The 20,598-nt window shown below is 37.0% G+C and overlaps 1 protein-coding gene across 5 annotated transcripts in view; it reads right to left on the bottom strand.

The window, feature by feature from the left end:
- pappab (pregnancy-associated plasma protein A, pappalysin 1b) overlaps window positions 1–20,598 on the bottom strand; it is a 137,892-nt gene that overhangs the window by 3,936 nt on the left and 113,358 nt on the right. For 4 of the 5 annotated variants that reach the window (XM_048189431.1, XM_048189432.1, XM_048189430.1 and 1 more), the window contains 5 exons: window positions 17,741–17,960; window positions 17,227–17,374; window positions 16,220–16,335; window positions 8,494–8,565; window positions 6,706–6,804 (listed from right to left, as the gene is read on the bottom strand). In XM_048189431.1, the coding sequence (XP_048045388.1) occupies window positions 6,706–6,804; window positions 8,494–8,565; window positions 16,220–16,335; window positions 17,227–17,374; window positions 17,741–17,960 (655 nt within the window). The remainder of the gene's footprint in view (window positions 1–6,705; window positions 6,805–8,493; window positions 8,566–16,219; window positions 16,336–17,226; window positions 17,375–17,740; window positions 17,961–20,598) is intronic. The other variant, XM_048189429.1, reaches the window with a different exon arrangement.

The raw sequence follows: 20,598 nt of genomic DNA, 5'->3' as shown, positions 1-20,598 counted from the left end.
CTCAGTGTGTTCAGCACCGTTGGCTGAAGTTGGTCCTCGTCAGCTTTTTTTTCGGCCGATTCGACATGTTGAATTGGCGTCGAAGAGAGAGAACTCTGATTGGCTGTTCAGTATAACAAACGAGTCAGTTCACAAGAATATAAGCAAAAGTTATGAAAGCAAGCAAATAAGTCATGACGGCACAGACAGCAGATTGTTCTAATTTTACGTCATCTTACCTGAGCACTCGAATGCACAAATATTTTTATAATAACATGAGCAGGGTGGAATAAAGAACGTGATCAGCATGATTGATATTCAAAACGGTAAGCAAGCTCTGCTTTATGGTTTGTATACATGCGGTCTTAGTTTCGAATATAAATAAATATATCTGCTTAAATAGACAGTTTTCTCCTTTATATGCAGGTGCAGAAAACGTGTGCTAGTTGACAGTCGGCTGAAGTTCTTTCAGTGTGTTCAAGCACATATTTTTTCTCTAACGCAGCCGACGTGAGGTGACAACACCGTCGGCTTTCGTTGCCGCTAGTTCTTTGACGTCGAGTTGGTGTGTCCCGGCCTTTACTCTTTCAAGATCTTTAACGGATGGGAAGGACTTTGGACAGAAGTTTTAACTGAAAAAAAGCTTGATTTAACTACTGTATTAATGTGTCCGAACCACTGATTTGAAACAAAAGATTAGTAAAGACTTCGAAGCTTCATGAAGCAGTGTTTTGAAATCGCCCATCACTAGATATTGTTGAAAAAAGTCGTTACTTTGTTTTTCTGGTGCACAAAATGTATTCTCGTTGCTTCAAAACATTAAGGTTGAATCACTGTAGTCACATGAACTGTTTTAAATATGTCTTTAGTAGCTTTCTGGGCATTGAAAGTGTTAATTGTCTTGCTGGCAATGGAGGCCTCACTGAGCCATCGGATTTTATCAAAAATATCTCAATTTGTGTTCCGAAGATGAACAAAGGTCTTATGGGTGTGAAACGACATGAGGGTGAGTAAGAAATGACTGAATTTTCAATTTTGGGTGAACTAACCCTTTAAGGGAGAAATCAGAATAACTCCCAGATTTTTCACAACCAGCTTAATGTAGGAATTCAAATTTCCAGAGTTAAAATTTGTTTTTTCTTTACCCACAGAGGGCCCAAAACAATTGCTTTCCCCTTTTCCCTTCTAACATAAATGAAAACAGTAACAAAATTCCTTACATCTGACCTTGGTTGATACTGTGGTGAGATGTGTTACCTATCAAACATCAGTCATCATTATTCTTGCAGTTTTGGCAAATTAGATACAGTGAAAGCTGAGTGCATGCATGTGTTTAATCATGTAGCTGAACAAAGCACAATGTGCTCTCATTTTATAAAGAACATTGTTATCCTTTTATTTAGTACTAACTGTTCTACATTTGGGGAAAAGAGGATGCGGAACACTGGAGCCGGAACCAAAAAAATACTGTTTTTGGTCAGAATTAGCTAAATAGTTTGTAATTTCTGTTTGTCATTGAGAAAACCCCATGGGTCCACAAATATCCAAGAAATAGGACTCCTTTTTGAGAACCTGATCCACACCTGCGCTTCTATTTTACATGAAGCAACAACAATGCGACAGTATGCTCATCTCAGCCTGTTTTTACCTTTGATGTTAAACAGAAAGTGGTACAGCCTTTTTATTCCCTGTTAGCTATACTGTATGTGTGCACTGTCAGATCAGTGGGAGCGCACTGAGATCGTCTGAGCACAGAGTGAAAAAAGAGAAAATGCTAGAGCATATATGCGTACAGAGGAACAAGGGATCTCTTGTGTTCAGAGCACTGAGGGAAGGAATGCCCTCTTATTGCCCCTGTGAAATACACAAGCCTTTCCTTTTGGTGTCCCCATCCACTGTAGGGGATTTTCCCAACTGTAAATCTAGTCCATTCATAGTGCCCACAAACTCTGGCTGACAACATTCCCTCCATTGCCACACTCCTCATTACAACCAACCAACACTTCTCCAGTTGTTAAGTGTGTGTGTGTATGTGTCTTCAAAATGTTTTCGTTGCCCTTAGCCATCCCTGAATTGTTTCCAGGGAAAACAAACAAAACACTGCAAAACAAAAATCTTTCATGAAAATACTGTGCATTTTTTCTTTATAGCAGGACTGGTTATTTCTTTAAAGTAGGACTGGTCATTTTTTCTTCATAATTTCAACTCCAAAACGTAGTCGAAAAAAAAAAATCTGAGATTTTTTAAACACATTTTTTAAGTAAAATAAACATTAACAAATTAAATATTTAAATATTATATAATATTTTTTTTTATCTAGTTGCCAAGGTACATTTATCATTTCCATTTAGTTTCACTTGATGTACTAAAATAATTAATAAAAATTATATAGACTTTTTTCTTAAAATAAAACCAAAAACTAATAAAAAAAAAAACACAATTACATTATTACAGTTTTAACTAAAATGAAAATGGAATATATATATATATATATATATATATATATATATATATATATATATATATATATATATATATATACACACATATATATATTTTACACACACACACACACACACACACACACACACACACACACACACACACACACACACACACACACACACACACACACAAAATATGATAATTCCTATCCAGAGAACCCCTTCATAAAAAAGAATGGCAGTTATATATTGTCATTTTTATAATGAGTCACTTATACTGTGTGTGAGAGAAATATTCAACATGATATTGTAAAGAACAGTTGTTTGCGAAAAAAAAAGAAAAAGTTTTACAGTATATTTTCATTGTACTAAAGCCAAAAGTAGTGATATATTATCTGAAAATGTATTCATATTTTCTTAAGTGCATTTCATTTTACTTTAAAACTGTTTTAAACTATTTTTCTTTTTACACTATTTTGAACTTCTAAAATAGAAATAATAAACAAAAATAATATTAAATCCACAATAAGAATGTAATAGCACACCTCAACCAACAGCACAAAAAATTTAAAATCAGCACAGCATGAATTATATGCCAACGTTTAATACGCAAGTATTAAGTACAAGTACAAATTTATCCAGCTACAGTAACTATGTTGTTTGCTTCTAAACTGACATTAGGTGACGCCAATGCAAGCAAACTTACTTTTAATGTTCAGTTCATGCCCCTGAGACTATGACATCTGGATAGTATAAATATCAGCATTTCACAAGAGTCAGACAAACTCTGACATAAGCTTGAAAGAAGTGAGGCTGAGAAGTCTGCAGGAAGCTTTTGACAGTAAGCTGAGCTGTCAGTGCACTTTTACTTCAGCAAACCTTGCAACCGCTAAATGTTCTCACAACATCTGACCTTTTCTGTATTGATGTCATTGGGACGGTAGTAGAGGTACTGTGATTCCTCCAGTAGCTACAGTAATAAAAGCAGATTTGAGCAATCACCCACAACAATGTAAAGAAACTCATTCAAAAATTATTTGTTTTGTTTGTTTGGTCACACAAACATGCCAGGTTGTACAACTGTGAAGTTCAGAGCTTCTCAATTGATTTTGCTTCAAAATACTGTACAAATTTACACTGAATATGTGAATATTTGGCAACCCAAAACACTACCAAAATTGTTTGAGACACAAGAGAAAACTGAAAATGGCCTTAAAATCAAACACTGAAATATATTCCTGTTCAACTGCATATTGTCTTTATAGTTTGAGTGTCTGGTTTAAATGTCTTCTCTCTGAACAAACCATTTTTATCACTGCATTTGGGTTGCGACCCACCAGTTCAGACCCTACAATCATTTTTCTGAAATTCCATTTCCATTTTGTTTATCTGTGCTCTTTACACAATGTTAGGCAATGTAGTTTCATGTACAGGGTGCAATTTTGCAGTTAAGTTAAGGATTATATTGGGGCATGCCTTAGATCTGTGTTCAACAGAAATCTGGAGAACTTTGGTAGAAAATTGTTTAGCATCTCCACTAAACATCAACTGGGAGCAAATTTAGTTCTCCCGTCATGACCTCACCTCTAAAATGGAAGACCTCATCATTACAAGGCACAGATTCAAATCCTGGTCATCCTCAAGTCCAACAAACTAATAGGATGCTTTGTGTCAATGTTGCTTTTCTGTCTGCTTGTAGCACGTCAGAGGCCCGGGTTAGTTTTTCCTAATTGCTCTGTGGGGCTTGTGAGGGCAGTTATCCTCTATTGATGGTGCATTAGGGAGGAAAAGACCTTGGCTGACAAGAGTTCTGACAAATACAAGCAATGTATACTGGGAGTTTTTGGAACACTGGAATGAAAAACACACAGTCCTTCCAAAAAAACAAAAAACAAAAAAACAATGAAAACAGCCCACAGAAGACCACCGAAAATGACAAAAGTACACAGCATTCCAGTGGAAGCATCTCAGTGAGGCTACCAAATTAAGATCTACAGCAAGATCTACAGTGTCTTCTTTCAGGCCATTGTGCAAGGTGATATCTTTGTGGCAACCACACAAAATAAAACCAAAATATATAGGTATCTGCCAAAGGAAGAACTAAAAAAAAAAATATATAGTATAAAGGCATTCTAAAAAAAGTGTAACTTTAGCACACAATAAACAAGGTTTATTACTTTGAATATATTTATTGGAAGTTTAAAATATATGTCCCATATACAATACTGACCAGTCCTACTTTAGTCTTATTTTCTCAGACAAGCTTAACTTAGCTCTTTTCTAATGCGCACTACCATTCAAAAATGTTGGGGTCAGTAAGATATTTTAATGTTTTTGGAGAATATGTGTCAGCTTTGGGACATTTTCGCATCTAGTTCATTTGAGCACCTCAAGCAGTCTTGGGGCCAATATAACGTGTATACTGTATGTGAACACCCCACATGATCTCAGACCTTACTAAAAGACGCAAAAGTACCTACAAACGCACCTCCTGTGTTGTGGTTCGACTGATTTGTGTGATGTCTCTTTTTAAGCACACTTACATTATGAACACTAAATGGATAAAAACATTATTGTTTTCATTTTTAAATCTTAATCTTAATTTCATGCTAATTAAACTTTGTGTCACCCTTACTGCCAGTTGAACACGCAGAATACAAACACCTACTTTTCCTCAGAGGGAAATTAATGTTATTAACGTCTTTACTTTTATGTAATGATTGAGATCATTGTAGTGTTGATAGTAATTAGTTCACAGTACCATAGTGAATGTAATGTAGAAACGTTAGGAACAGTTCAGTTTACTTACAGTAATCACTTTCGAATGAGTCTGTTCTCTTTTCAGTTGACTGTGAGAAGTGTTTGCCTCAATTCTGATTTGCAATCATTATATCATGTTAAAAAAAAAACTTTGAAAAATTACAGATAAAAATGCTTTTCAATGTCACAATTCATTTAAGAAAACGTAAGAAAAATATCTAATCAATCACGTAAGAAAAATATCATTTTTCTGAAAAATCACACTTTTCACAGAAATTTCCATGATAGATTTCGGTAGCCAAGATAGGTGAAGCTTAGTGCAGGGTCATCTGGGTGGATGTGATAGCCATAACATAATGAAAGCATTTACATTATTACCCCTAAAACTCTTTAAAATTACATGACAAAGATGAAAATTAAGCATTTACTGGCTCTTTAAATACAAAAATTACACCGGGCAGAAGCACTTACCCTCTGGAGGAGCAATTTAGTCAATTATTTGCTTTTGGCAGCTACCTTTCAGAATTCATACAAGAATATTGTAAAAGTTTCTTTTGTTTTCAACTTACAAAGAAACTGAAACTCCTTTTTTTTTTTTTTACCACCTCTTATTAACACAATTCAGGATTGACAATGTATCGTCAGCAGCTCAGCCTTTCAAGAGGAGGATGAGTACCTAGTTTTATTATTTGCTTGGGTAATCTTCTGGTGTGACAAAGCAAACGGCCCCCTGAGTTTACAAGTTTCTATATGATTTACAGCTGTATTTAAATGTTAAGAGTCCAGTTCCAACTGCTGTTTCTAGACCTTTCACAACAAGTTGTGTATTCTGCCGGGAAATGCGTCATCACACATGCCAACTTTTTTTGTTTTGGCACTGTGCGTGGGTACAGCGATCCAGTGTGCTTCCAGAGTTCGCTGTTGTAACTTTGGAGAAGTTACTTCATTCTTTGTCTGTCAAAAGAGAAGTTCACTTTCTCTGGCAGCCAGGAAAACTTGCTCAAGGAAAAAGCAAGGGAGGATCAAGTGAAAGAGGATGACAAGTCCATTGGAAAAAGAACAGTACACAAGCGTGCAGAAAAAGCCTTTCTAAGGCTATTTACCAACCTCGAGATTAAACTCACGGATCTTTGTCTTTGTTGGAAAGTGAGGTGAATGTCCATATGGAAATGCTATATGCAACTGTTCGTTGCCATGGCTTTGGAAAAACACCCAAACATATATGTGCGTGCTTCACATGTCTAGAATGCATTGTGGATAGGGTTCACAGAGTTTCCCCTCACTTGTGTGGGTGTTTTCTCTCCAAGGAGATAATTATAACAACGCAAGACATATTTGCCCTGTCTGAATATGTAGTAACAATGCAGATTACACAGCTTTTTACTTATTGATTTACTAGTTCTGGAAGCGCAAACAAGAAATTCAACTAATTAAATGTCTAAATATATATATAAAATATATATATTTATATATATATATATATATATATATATATATATATATATATATATAAAAAACAAACCTTTTTGGTTTTAACAGTAGAATGACAGCAGTCTCCACCATCGTAGTTGCAGAATGCTCGGTTGTTGATGGCGTCGCAGTAATTATCACCCATGAACGGCTGGTGGAAAACAGTTAAAAACGCTCAATAACACAAATTAACTAAATATATAAACACAAATAACATCAGTGATGAACATAATGCTATATAAATAATCGTCAAATAATAATCGGTTCCCCCTTCCCATCAAGAAAGAAAGAAAGAAAGAAAGAAAGAAAGAAAGAAAGAAAGAAAGAAAGAGACATTCACACTTGCATACATCCACAACTGTGTAAAAATAGACACACAGACTTGAGTCTGTTGCAATTATTTTGCCCTGGAAAAATTGAGTTAGTATTCCCGGGCTTGTGGATGGTGGAGGCCGCTTTTAATGGGGAAACCGAAGCCCTATTAAACTTATATGTGTCTCCCTTGGGAGTTACTACACATTTCCATCTTGACAGGCACAAAAGGTTGCCCAACACACCTGTGACCTTTTCCAGTTTGAAATCATCTCTCTGGCCCAACCCAAAAGCTTTCAGAGGGCTGCTAATTATCACCCATTGAAACTGGGTCAGGATGAGTTGGGTTCAAAAGTCTGCAGCTCTGACCCGAATAAAAAATGGACTGGTCATCTCACTGCGACATTAGAGCAAGACTTGTTATAAATGAGAGTGAGGTGCAGATTAATTGCACATCTTCATACTGAGCTGGAGAACACTTTCAGAGTAGCAGTGCAGTGTCTTTGGCAAGAAAAGTCACATGTACTTTGAAGAAATTAAGTTCAAAGAGCAACATATATGTAGAAATGTCGGTTCATTCTTTTCAATGGCAAATTATTTTTCAATAGTTCTTTCAGCAAGAAGACACAGCACCTGTTTTTTTTATTCCCACTCAGTGATTTGAGGAAGTTGGGAAAATGATACCCTCTAAATGAGGTTTCCAGGTTCCTCTAAAATGCAAAAAGAAAACAAATTGGCCTAAAAAACAAAGGTGGTAACAAATCCTACTTGTCTGCTTTTGTTGGCCCTGTTAAACCATACTCAGATTAGACTAGACTGGCCCAAAGAGCAAAGGAAAGGAAGACACTAAGCACAGCATGTTTATTTATGTATTAGACTTCAAAGAGCATGAGAAGATGGCAGAAACAACTGTTCAAGGTCAGGCTCCAGAGAACAGACCTCCATGACTGTATAGAGCTTTAAGCTGTGGCTGCGAGATTACCTTGAAACAACTATCATGGGCATAATGTTACTATCATGTTGTTCAGCTATGGCGAACAGACAATTAATTGAATAATGAAAATAAATGAGTTAAAAACAAATAAATAAAATAAAAAATAGAGATACAAAACAAATGATAAAAATAAATGAAAATGGAAAAAAATAAACAATAACTTTCATAATATCTTAAAGCTGCTGTCCGTAACTTTTTTTGTGTTCAAAATTTACAAAAATGATATAATGAGAATGTACAACATGAATCCATTTTCCATGTTATTGTCTTACCCTGAATCATTATGGTGTTTATATTCGGACTATTTCAGACCGGACTGGTAGGACCCGCCGCAGAGTATCACAGTAACTGCGTGACTTGCCATAGACATATACGGAGAAAAGTAGCTCTGGCTACAGTGTTCTTCTGCAATACGTGTGCAGTTCTGTTAATTAACCGCTAGAGTGCCAAAAATCACGGACTGCAGCTTTAATAAAATTAAATAACAATAATTTAAAAAAAAAAAACTGTAGAAATAAGCCAGGTAAGTCTTACCTCGCATCCCTTTATGCAATGGAGGGCTTCTGGGTTAGGGTACCACTTGAGTCCCATAGTGCACACAATATTCTGTATAAGAGAAAATGATGGAATAACAAAGTTAAAGTTTAACAGTTTCAGATTCATTAGTTACATTAGAATGAATTAACTAAACAAAAAGCAGCCACTGTGGATATATTTTAGAGAATGTGAGTGATGCTTGCTCACACAAAACTATTGCCGAGGTGTTCTGAGTGGTTAAAAGTCAGACTTCCAAGTCTCTGTAATATTCTGATCACTACATTTTAATGTACGTCTACTGGATTTTTTCCGACTGTTTTATTATCCAGCAAGCCAAAAAATTACGTTTGCTTACTAGAACAGTAACAGCACAGCTTCCTTTAAAAAGCCTCATGATTTGATGTCTATAACATGGCGCAGGATGAGTTACGGACTAAGATTCAGCACACAGGGTCAGGGGTTTGTTCAAATCCTTAGCAAGAATTGCTAATAAGCCTTCAGTCTGGCAGGGATTTCAGTTTGAATGTGGAGAACCTTTGCTCTGCTTGTTGACAGATTTCTTTGCCTAACACACAGAACACAAACAAATAAAATCCTCTATGAGCCCACTGTTCCGGTGGTGATGCTTAAATCAGCTCGGAATCAATGAAAGAGCTCGGCTTGAAGGATTACAGTCTTAAGAGTTTGGCTAAGTAGGGGACTCATTAAACTCCAGGAGTGCTACCCAGCTCCCACCCCTGCTGAGGAGAGAGAAACGGAGGCGGCAGACTTCGGCAGCTCAGCCTCCTGGGTTAGCACAGGTAGAGAGGATGTTTGGAGAGGTGAAATGACGCAGTCTGGGGGAACTCCAGATGCAATGAGGAATGGAAAGGGTGAGCATAAACAGAACATTTCCAAGAAAGCAGGCGTTCGCCCTGCTGGCCAACTGTGGCCATCCACACACACATACACACGCTTAGTATTCAATGTCACATCAAGGACCCAAGCGGCTTGTTTACTCAAGGCCTAATTTAAACCGTCTGCTCCTGAACTTGTGCTTGTTTTTATAGTTTCTCCAAAGGCCCAGCTGCCCAGAGTGCTACCTGGCTTTTATTAAATAGAGTTTTATACTATATGCTTCAGAGACTGCTTTTCATTTTTTAAGGACTTTCATGTTTTCTGTTGTATATGGTCAAGACACAACATTTCCTGATGGCTCTCTCAAGCTAGTACCAATATACAGTACTTCAAGTGAAATCGAAGAGCAAATTTGGTGCAATGTCATTTCAAACAAAAGCAGGTCAAAACTAAGTTCATTTGGAGTTCGAAACAGCTTGCCAAAGTGAACATTCCAGTAAAGTTTGCTTCGGCTGGTAAACACCTTCGAAGTACCATTGGTCCATGGTGATAACACAATAGGTAGGTGTGTTCTTCGGCGTTGAAAATTTTCGGTTAATTTCTTCTGTTTTAAAATCATTAACACGCTGGAAAGTTGACATGTTTAATACTATAAACTACTTGCTTTAAAGCAATCTATTGCATTAAATGCTACAAAAATAAAAGTGTCAGCTTCACTGAAGTGGCAAATTACAGAGCTTGTGCAAACATATCCACATCCCCATGATCAGGTGCTTTCTTAACTGTTGTTTTTCCATCACTGTAATTTCTGTTGTGTGATTATTTTGTTATTAAAAGGAAAGCAGCACATATTAACATATGTGGGGTCCTAATGCTATTTCATGCATTCTTATTTACACTGTTAAAGAGTTGGATTCTCATGCTAAACATGGCCAAAGTTTCAAAAAAGGAGTTAGACATATAACAGAGTATTTCTGTGCCAAAAATACTCTTCAGATTTCTCACAAACTTCAGACAGTTTTTTTCGAGTATGGCCCTTTATTATGTAATAAAGGGCAGAATTCCTTGTACAGGCACTTCTCCTGGAAGAGCGTACGCGCACACATCCACCAGAGCGAGAGCAAGAGCATGCCCATCAATGCACTTCGTTCGGCTTTACGGAAGTCCTGCACAGGACTTGCTCGAGAAAGATTTGTCACTTTGTTTTTAGACCATGAAATCAACAATGTCACCAAAGAAGTGTGTTTTTGGTTGTGAAGGAAAGATAACCTTGCTTCCCAAAGAACCCAGTGTTAAGTTGAGCTGGGAGATTTGTGCTCACACATTACATTGACGCGCTCTCGACATTTGTCATTAAAATAACCATAGAAATCGCCTTAAATTAACTATCAAAATAAGGATAAAGTCGTGTCTGATAGTTGCAATCACTTTTTTATTGGTTAAAATGAATGGAGAATATCTCATGTTTTTCCGTGGCTGCTCGAGCCCTCAGGATCAGCGCTTGTGGTTTTATAAACAAACCCAGTTCTACGCTGGATTTACAGATCGTTTGAAACTGAAAGGTGGAGCGGTCACAGCGATAATAATCCCGGTCATGAGTTGGAACCGCAGGTGTTAAGTAAAACTGCATCAAATGTCTGTTTTGTTGGCAATAGGCACCTAAGTGCATATAATATAAACAACACGAATGTAGTGAATTCATAAATTCATCATTTACTATACTCATTAAAGTGATTCAAAAGTTATCCATGGATAATGTGATGGTGTATTGTGTGTGTTTAAATACATTTGTTTAGCTGACCATTGATAGCTTGCAGAAGATCGCTGCACAAAAGCTGCACATGCTCGTCACTCTTTAGTTCTGCTCACACGGCACACCTCCAGGAGCTCGGCTGTTTTCGGAAAGACTTGGTACAGCTTATCTCTCTTTTATAAATATGATAAAACTAAAGACTCTTCAGAGATATGAAGGATGCTATACTACTCTATAGGTACTCAAGATTAACATGAGATTCACAGAAACTGTGTGTGTTATGTACCCTTTAACATATTCATCTAAATGCATATTATATTATATAAATGTTTATGTATTCATACAGGTGCTGAGGTATATCAAACTTTTGAAGAACGAAAAAGAACTTCACCATGAGTATATCGGGGCCTTTAGGAGGACGACATACAGCAGGATTTTCTTCCAAGTCTCATAAAACAATATTACAATTGATGGAAATAAACCACTCAGGTTCGATCTCCATTAAATTCCATGAACAAACTCAAAAGACCTTGTCAGGTCAATCCCCCTACAAGGCTGATTTATCCTCAAGAAAACCTATAATGTCTAAGATTAGGCCTGGAGGAAGCTATAGCAGCACTCTCAGATGAAAGCGGTAAATTTGTTTGTGCTTCCTAAAGCTCCACTACAGCTTAAACAATCAAGTAAAGAACCACATGGCACAGACCACATTGAAAAAGAATGAAAAGCATGACCACACCAAAGAACGTCCACAATAGTACAGAGGAGGAAATGCAAATATGGAATGAATAATCCAGACAACCTCATAACCACTGGCGGGCATGACGTCACCCAAAAATGTCATTCAGTAGTCCATATATAAATGAATGACATAGTAAATACGGAAATGGATATTCCTTGAGACCTGTCTGGCCTCTGTGACCCTAGCCGCAGCTATTGATATACTGTCGTATGAAATCACTAGTTTCCACAAAGATATAGAAGAATAAGCCACACTTTTGACTCTTTCCATGAGCTTCAACGAGTCACAAGCTGTTCTGCGGTCACCATCTGTCAGTAGGACACAAAGCAAAGACCTTACTGTTGAGATAAAATCACTTCTTTCTCGTCTTACAGACTCTGAGGACTGTGAGGAGCAAGTGTTGGTGAGGAGTAAGACCCTTTCAAATGTTACAACCCACAGCCATCTGGAATATGACAATGGTTTAAACAGTCACCATGTAGTAGTCATGGTAAAGGTTAAGCATGTTTTCGTCATCACTGACCACAGGTTGAGGTGTGGAGAATAACATTTGGTTTGCCTGTTCATCATACTCATTTTTTCTAAAGTACTCCAGGTCTAGACTGCAATGCTCTCAGGAAACAAGTAAAGGAAATATGCATTATTGCTGTTTAAAGCTTTTGTTTGTGTCTACTACATATTTTGTGACAAAAGCTTCCTGAGAGGAAGTGACCAAGTATTGGCAATGTCCAAACAAATTAATGCAGTCGTATGGTCAAGCTGTTATTGTACAGGGATATTTGTTTGTGGGTCTGACAATTATTTACACTGGAGCAGAACCTCCATCGTTCGTTTCTTCCTCCTTCCTCCAGACCCTCTCTTGTGGGGTATTCAAGAAATCAGGTTGTGCGGGTCAGGTAACAGAAATCAGGTAACCTACAACCTTTGGTAACAAAACCTGAGGTAACTTTTAGGGTAAGTAAGTAGCCAAAGCAACTTATTCCAGTGTTCCACATTCATTAACTAGACTATAAATGAAAGCTCAACTGCAGTATCAATCAAAATAAAAGCTCAAGGGTTTATATCTTGCAAAGTGTACAAATTAGAACAAAAATATTGTAATTTACCTACTGTAGCGTAAAAATAATATACTTAGGAAATATTCTTTTTCATTTATTTTACAGTGTATTTGTTTTACAATATACAGCTATTAGTGTCATAGGAATAGCAATATAAAATTATTATTATTATTATTATTATATTTTAATTGTTTGGCTTCCTAAAACACCAGAATGAATGTAATGTAGACTGAGACACTATATCAACTGAAATGAGGCTTAAAGGGATAGTTCACCCAAAAATGAAAATTTGATGTTTATCTGCTTACCCCCAGGGCATCCAAGATGTAGGTGACTTTTTTTCTTCAGTCGAACGCAAATTAGGATTTTTAACTGCAACCGCTGCCGTCTGTCAGTCAAATAATAGCAGTGGATAGGAACTTCAACTATAACAGTAAATAAAACTTGCTTAGACAAATCCAAATTAAACCCTGCGGCTCATGACGACACATTGATGTCTTAAGACACGAAACGATCGGTTTGTGTGAGAAACCGAACAGTATTTATATCATTTTTTACCTCTAAAACACCACTATGTCCAACTTCGTTCAGCTTCCTGTTAGTGAGGTCAAAAAACGCGTTCTGATGACGGAAGTGATGTCTCGCCCATATACTTCAATGAGCGCGAGACATCACTTCCGTTGTCAGAGCGCGATCAGACCTCACACACCGGAAGCTGAACGGAGTTGGACATAGTGGTGTATTAGAGGTAAAAAATGATATAAATACTGTTCGGTTTCTCACACAAACCGATCGTTTCGTGTCTTAAGACATCAATGTGTCGTCATGAGCCGCAGGGTTTAATTTGGATTTGTCTAAGCAAGTTTTATTTACTGTTATAGTTGAAGTTCCTATCCACTGCTATTATTTGACTGACAGACGGCAGCGGTTGCAGTTAAAAATCCTAATTTGCGTTCGACTGAAGAAAAAAAGTCACCTACATCTTGGATGCCCTGGGGGTAAGCAGATAAACATCAAATTTTCATTTTTGGGTGAACTATCCCTTTAAGTCTCCTTTAAAGTGCAAGTCAATTCACCAACGTTTTTATTTGTTCAATTTGCACACCGAACATGGGTTGGAGCTCTTAAAGGTGCAGTAAGTAGATTTAAAAAAAAATGCTGCTGGACATTGCTGATATTTGAAATCAACCCAAACAAACCCACCCCTCTCTTCATTGCTTCACCTCCAAAACTCACTCCCCAATCCTAACCACCCTGCTCCGAGTCGGTCTCGAACCCTGGCCCGATCGCTGCTGGCAGGCGAGGCGAGGCGAGTGCACTAACAATGACGCTAAACACTGTATTCTCTAGCAGTTGTCAGTGCGCAGTGGTTTACCTGTATAGCTCTCACTATCTGGCCACTGTTACACTTGCAATGCGAAAGTGGATGTCTGTTTATCACAGCTGATGCACAACAAAATACTTAACGAAAAATAAAGTGCAGTTGATGAACGAACGACAAGGAAGCACAAAAAATGAAGTACACAAGAGTCTAAATACAAACAAGAGTTTGTTGTTAGTTGCCAACAGCACACCAGCTCATGACACTCAAACCTAGTGCTACTCACATGTGAAGCGGAATCAAAGCAGCCTTCCTGCTTAGCTCTCTCCAGCGCTGGAAACCTTTTCTAATATTAATGTGGGTCCTAAAGATCTTGCCCAGTCATAACCGTTCATTCTAGTGGTATTCTTTTGAGTTCTTTTGTATTGTGTCTCATCATCTCTCTTTCTGCAGTTTTTTTCAAATCTCCCTCTTCCTCGTTCTGTCTCATCGACCGTTATAGCCACGCCCCCCTAATGCTGATTGGTTGCACGTTGTTTGTTGGTGTCGGCCCGACTAACTTCCAAACAGTGTTTTTCAAAATCTACTTACTCCACCTTTAATTTTGAACTCTCAAATTGCACCATATTGATGAATTTAACTTTAAAATGTACACAATTTTCTTCTGGTGTGGCATGCACCCAGACCTCCCTAGAGGGACTGACGTCCACCCACAAAATTCTGTGGGAAACATTGCATTCTCTGAACATAATCGGAACAGAGGAATTCAGTGCATGTGTTCCCTATTCATGAGGCTCCAGTGGGTGTGACAGATTTTGCGCACACACACACACACACACACACACACACACACACACACACACACACACACACACACACACACGAATGGATGGATCTGCATTCAAAAGTCTTTTTTTGCAGTGGGACATTTTCTATATAATGTTTTTTTCTATAATAAAAATATATATGCAATGCATCTCACCTTACAACAAATGTGGAAAGCAAAATGGATAAACAAAAAAATAAACTTATACAGCCATATTTTCTTTGCAAGCAAAGAATTAATCTTTTAGCTTAATTAATCTTCAGTTTTTAACTCATATATAATTAATGTTCACTGTAATAATAAAAAAAAGTTATTAAAGATTACAAAATTAAAAAATTATTAAGCAACCACCCAGTAGGTGGCGATATGCACTAAGAATGTAAATCTCCATCAAACAAAAGAAGAAGAAGAAAGAAGAAATATGGCACATTTCTTTTTCGTGACTCCTGGATTTGGCACTCTGTTGAGAACGTCTTTGTGTGTTTACCATGAACATGCTCTGAGTTGGCTGAACTTACTCCCAGCCATGTTTTTGAAACCGATAACCGATAAAGTGAGAAAGATTTGGGTTAATCAACTGAGAGTCAAGGGTTTATATTACAGGGTTCATAATATAAGTTAGCCCTGCTTTCTGGAATACCCCCATACATTCTAAAGCACAGGGGAAAGGGCAAATGTCACCACTGTGAATGAGCATGTGTGTGTGGTCCAGTCTATTTCAGTTATGTAAACATAATGATGCATTGGATTTTAAAACAGCATGGAGCAATTTATAATGCCAATTTTTGTTGTTAATGATCAATCCGAGCATTAATCTCAAAGCTTTAAGTAACAACTGCAGACTGCGCTGGTGTGTTTACATCTTAAGGTGTTTATTTTGACTACTTTTAGTGTTAGTTACAACCCTGCACTGAACTATCACACAGGAGATTATTTCTGAGAAATTACGTCATTATCGTGTTAAACTGCACTGCATGGTGTTAAATAAAGTTACTGAATTACATAAATGTTTGAAGGTTCAGCTTGTATTATGACCAGGTCTCAAACATTTACTAAACATATTCAGTGTAATATTCATCAAAAATATGGCAAAGTTTGGAATCTGAGATCAAACTAAAGAGACAAAAAATTTATAATAGTTAAGTAAAATGAGCCCACCCAAATCTTATATGGTCTGTGCTCTCACCTTAACTTTGGGTGGGTTCCACCAGTGGTCTTTCATCACAGCTGCAACGCTCATGTTGCTAGGCAAGAGGACCACACTGCTGCTAACATCTCTGCAGGCCACCTCACACTCCTTTCCTGTTGGCCATCACAAACAGGTGTTATTCATCAAAACAAACCTTCAAATTCTTCAAATTTCTTCAAATGATGGTCCCATTTGATTCAGGATCACTACTGTTTTTAGTTTGGGGTCTTTGATCAAAAATTCAGTGAAAAACAAATATTGTGAAATATTACAATTTAAAACAACTGACTTGCATTTTAATATATATTAAGATGTAATTATTTCTGAGATGGCAACGCTGAATTTTCAGCAGTCATTATTCCAGTCTTCAGTGTCACATCATCCTTCAGAAATCATTCTAATATGCTATGCTGATTTGGTGCTTTTTTTTTTTTGTAGTCATGCTGAAAACAGTTGTGCTGCTTAATATTTTGGTGGAAACTGTGATGCATTTTACATACAGAGATGCATAGAAATCTTTTGTAATATTATAAATGATCATTTTAATGCATCCTTGCTGTTAATTTCATAAAAATGTTTTTTAAAAAAAATCACAATGACCCCAAACTTTTTAGCTACCTACAAACATGTGGACAGTTTAAATAACTTGCTCAAATTCTCTACAAACCCAAGACAGTAGTTGACTTGAATGATAAAATTGACTATATGGGAATGCAGTTTATGTTAATGGTTACAATACTGCCCCAAAAAGGCAAACCACATTAACTACATATTTAGTCAAAGTTGAGTTTTACCAAAATCAGCTCTTCTAGACTATGTGACAGATGGGTTTAACTATACCCATCTGAGTGAGAGTACAGAGTGTGAAAATTCATATTAAATCAATCAAAATCCAATTAAAAACATGTTGTTGTAGTTACAGTGGGACTTTTTGAGAATGCAGTGCATACGTGTGTGCAATCTATCTTTTGGGCCTCAGAAGTGAAATGTAGAAAGGCAGAGACCTATGCCGTGTCCATCCTTGCAGCTGAGATGGATATTTGGGCTGAGATTCTGTGGGAGGGGGCACTGGCCTGTCAGGTTGGGGCAGAGATGGAAGGAGCCGGTCCAGTTCCCATCCTTTCTGCATCGGATAATATTGGTGGAAGGACCCTGAAGCAAAGACCAACATTTTCATTAATCATCATAAAGGAAACTCACTAACCATCACAACAAACATGTGGTTTAATGAAAGAGTGGAGGCCAAGGATAGGCATGACCTTACGGTTCTGTTTGTCCAAGTATTAGAAGCTGTGATACTGACGAATGAAACAAAGCACATGTAAGATCTGTCAGTCTACTAGTCATGCTGCTGATGAACAGCCAAAGGGATGACATAGAAATATTGCAATGCTTAAAAGTGATTGATAGTGTGCGCATGATGAATGGAAAGTGCCGCAGACAGTAATGGGAGGTGATGGACTGAGACGTCGATGGAAGAAAAGAGAAAACAAGGAGGAGAGAGAGAACACGACAGACCTGCTTGCAGCGGCTGTGCTGTCTCACCGTGTGGTTAGCCCTGTTGCATTCGATCCAGCAGTCGCTGTTGAACTGAAAGCCGTTTGTGCACTTGTAGGTACCGTGGAAAATGGGAGGAGGTGGATCACACGTGACTGCCACACACTCACCCGACTGCCAGGTTCCATCCTCTGTACACTGCCGCTTAAACGCACGCCTGTGGTACATAACAGGCACTGACCTGCGACACATTCATTAACACAAAGATGAATAGATTCAGCAGAATTCTGTGCCATATTTTTGAAAGCATAAAAGCTGGAACACACTATACAACTTCTGCCTTGAATTTTGCCCCGATTTGCAGTCTGAACGCTAGTTGCTGAAAGTAATAGCCAGTCTGTAGATTTTGGGCACATGTTTCTGCAAGTGTTTGTTGTATTCAGAAGACTTGAAAGTCTGGTAGTGTGTGACAGTGTTATTTTAGGATCACTGAGATACTATTAGAGTTTTATTAATATTTTGAATTTATTATTTTTTTTTTTTTTCATGTTAGTTTTAGTATTATGGGTAACACTTTAGAATACTGTTTCTTATTTACTGCATAACTAATAAGAAATTACTGAAGAACAAATAGGTAATTCTTCATTAACACTACTAAGTCACTACTGTTAACTGCTAAGGAAGATATGTTAACTAATCAGTATGTAATAGAATTTTATGATTACGTTAAGTAACAGTTGGCTAATCAATAACTAATGAATTCTGTCATACCTCCTGAAGAACTACTATTAATTATCTACTAATTAAAGTTCAAGAAAAATAACTATGAAGTAACTACTGATGAACAAACACAATTACATTGAGTTGTGCCCCTCTCTTATTTACTAATGTTATCAGTAGTAGTCTTATGAAAATGCAATATTAATAAAATACAAGACATTTTATGGAGGTATTTGCCTGTATGGTAAATAATTGTTTTGTGAGTGTTCAAGAAATCAACTTTGGAAAGGAATCCAACCCCCACTCTAAATGCCTTGCCATAGCCAACTTACCTCAGAGTAGGTTTTATATTTTATTTACAGTACTGTAAGTGTGTCTGTTTTCCTCAGCATATCACATTATGTTTGAGTAAATTCCAGTATGTAAGTCCATGATTGAGGGAAAGTGAAAATACAGGGAACCCATTAGCAATTCATAAAGAATTATTAGATAATTCTGCTGTAATTACTTAGAACCTGGAACAGTATTCTAAAATGAAAACACAGGGAACCCATTAGTAATTAATAAATAATTACCACATAATTCTGACCCAACACTGAAAAAATAACCCAAAAATGACTCAACAGCCTCATCCCTGCATTTGGGTAAATAAATAAATAAAACATTTTATATCTGTGGTACGTTGGATACTTATGGCAAGGCAGTGGGGGTGAGGCTCCTTTTCAAAGCTGATTTCTTAGTTTTTTACCATACAGAAAAACATTCTGAACAATTTGTAGTAATGAATCTTTTTGGGAGTGCAGCATATTATGCAGCATATTAATGCATATTTAATTTCCATAATAATAATAATAATAAGTGATGGACTGTAACAAAGTACAAAGTAGTAGTAATTTTACTCAAGTAATTTTGAAAATGTATCATTTTCTGTTCATTAGTAGTTACTTCATAGTTATTTTTCTTGAACTTTAATTAGTAGATAATTAATAGCAGTTCTTCAGGAGATATGACAGAATTCATTAGTTATTGATTAGCTAACTGTTACTTAACATAATCATAAAATTCTTTTACATACTGATTAGTTAACACATCTTGATTAGTAGTTAACAGTAGTGACTTAAGTGTTAATGAAGAATTACCTATTAGTTCTTCAGTAATTCCTTATTAGTTACGCACTCAGTAAGAAACAGTATTCTGAAGTGTTACCGTATTATGTTTTTGACATTTCTATTAGTTTTTGTTTCTTTTAAAGTTGCGGTAAGTAGATTTTCAAAAACGCTGTTGGACATTATTGATATATGAAATTAACCCAAACAAACCCACCCCTCTCTTTATTGCTCTGCCTTTACTCACCCTCCAACCCTAACCACTCTGCTCCAAGTCAGTCTCGAACCCCGGCCCATTCGCTGCTGGCAGGCGAGGTGAGTGCACTAAGTGCAGCTCTCTCCAGTGCTGGAAAGCTTTTCCCAGTCATAAATGCTCATTCCAGTGATATTCTTTTGAGCTTTTTGTATTGTGTCTCATCTCTCTTTCTGCAGTAATTTTTTCAAATCTCCCTCTTGCTCGTTCTGTCTCGTTCTGTCTCCTCAACCGTCATACGCCCCCCTAATGCTGATTGGTTACACATTTATTGTTGGTGTCGGCCCAACTAACTTCCAAACAGTGTTTTTGAAAAAATACTTACTCCACCTTTAAATATGTCCAGTTTTTCTCTGTAACTATTTACTAAGTTGGAAAGTGTGTGATGCTTAGTGTTTTAAAATCTGTTCAGATTTTAAAAGTCGTGTAGCATATTCCAGCCTTAAAACAGCTTTTAATAATTGACTGTTCTCCGTTCATTGACCGTCTGATGAATACTGCACATAAAACTGGCAAGCACTTAGACAAGAAAATGACACAAATGACAAGCTCTAATCTGATTTGCTTTTTCACTGGTGGAATCTTCCAAACATCTTGTCGCCATTAATAGTTGCAGGCCATAAATTTTATCCAAAGTAAAATACATAATGACTGTATATTGCAGGGGTTCCCAGGGAACCTTTTCATTCCAGGACCCACCTAGAGTATAATCGATCTCAAGACCCACCAAAATATTTACAATTAGAAAATATTTGACCTTACTGTAAGCTCAATCTTAAAACTTTGATAAGACAGAAAAT

Source organism: Megalobrama amblycephala, linkage group LG4 (assembly GCF_018812025.1).
Source record: "Megalobrama amblycephala isolate DHTTF-2021 linkage group LG4, ASM1881202v1, whole genome shotgun sequence".
In the NCBI taxonomy this organism is placed as follows: domain Eukaryota; kingdom Metazoa; phylum Chordata; class Actinopteri; order Cypriniformes; family Xenocyprididae; genus Megalobrama; species Megalobrama amblycephala.
This window is presented reverse-complemented; position numbering and strand designations above follow the sequence as displayed.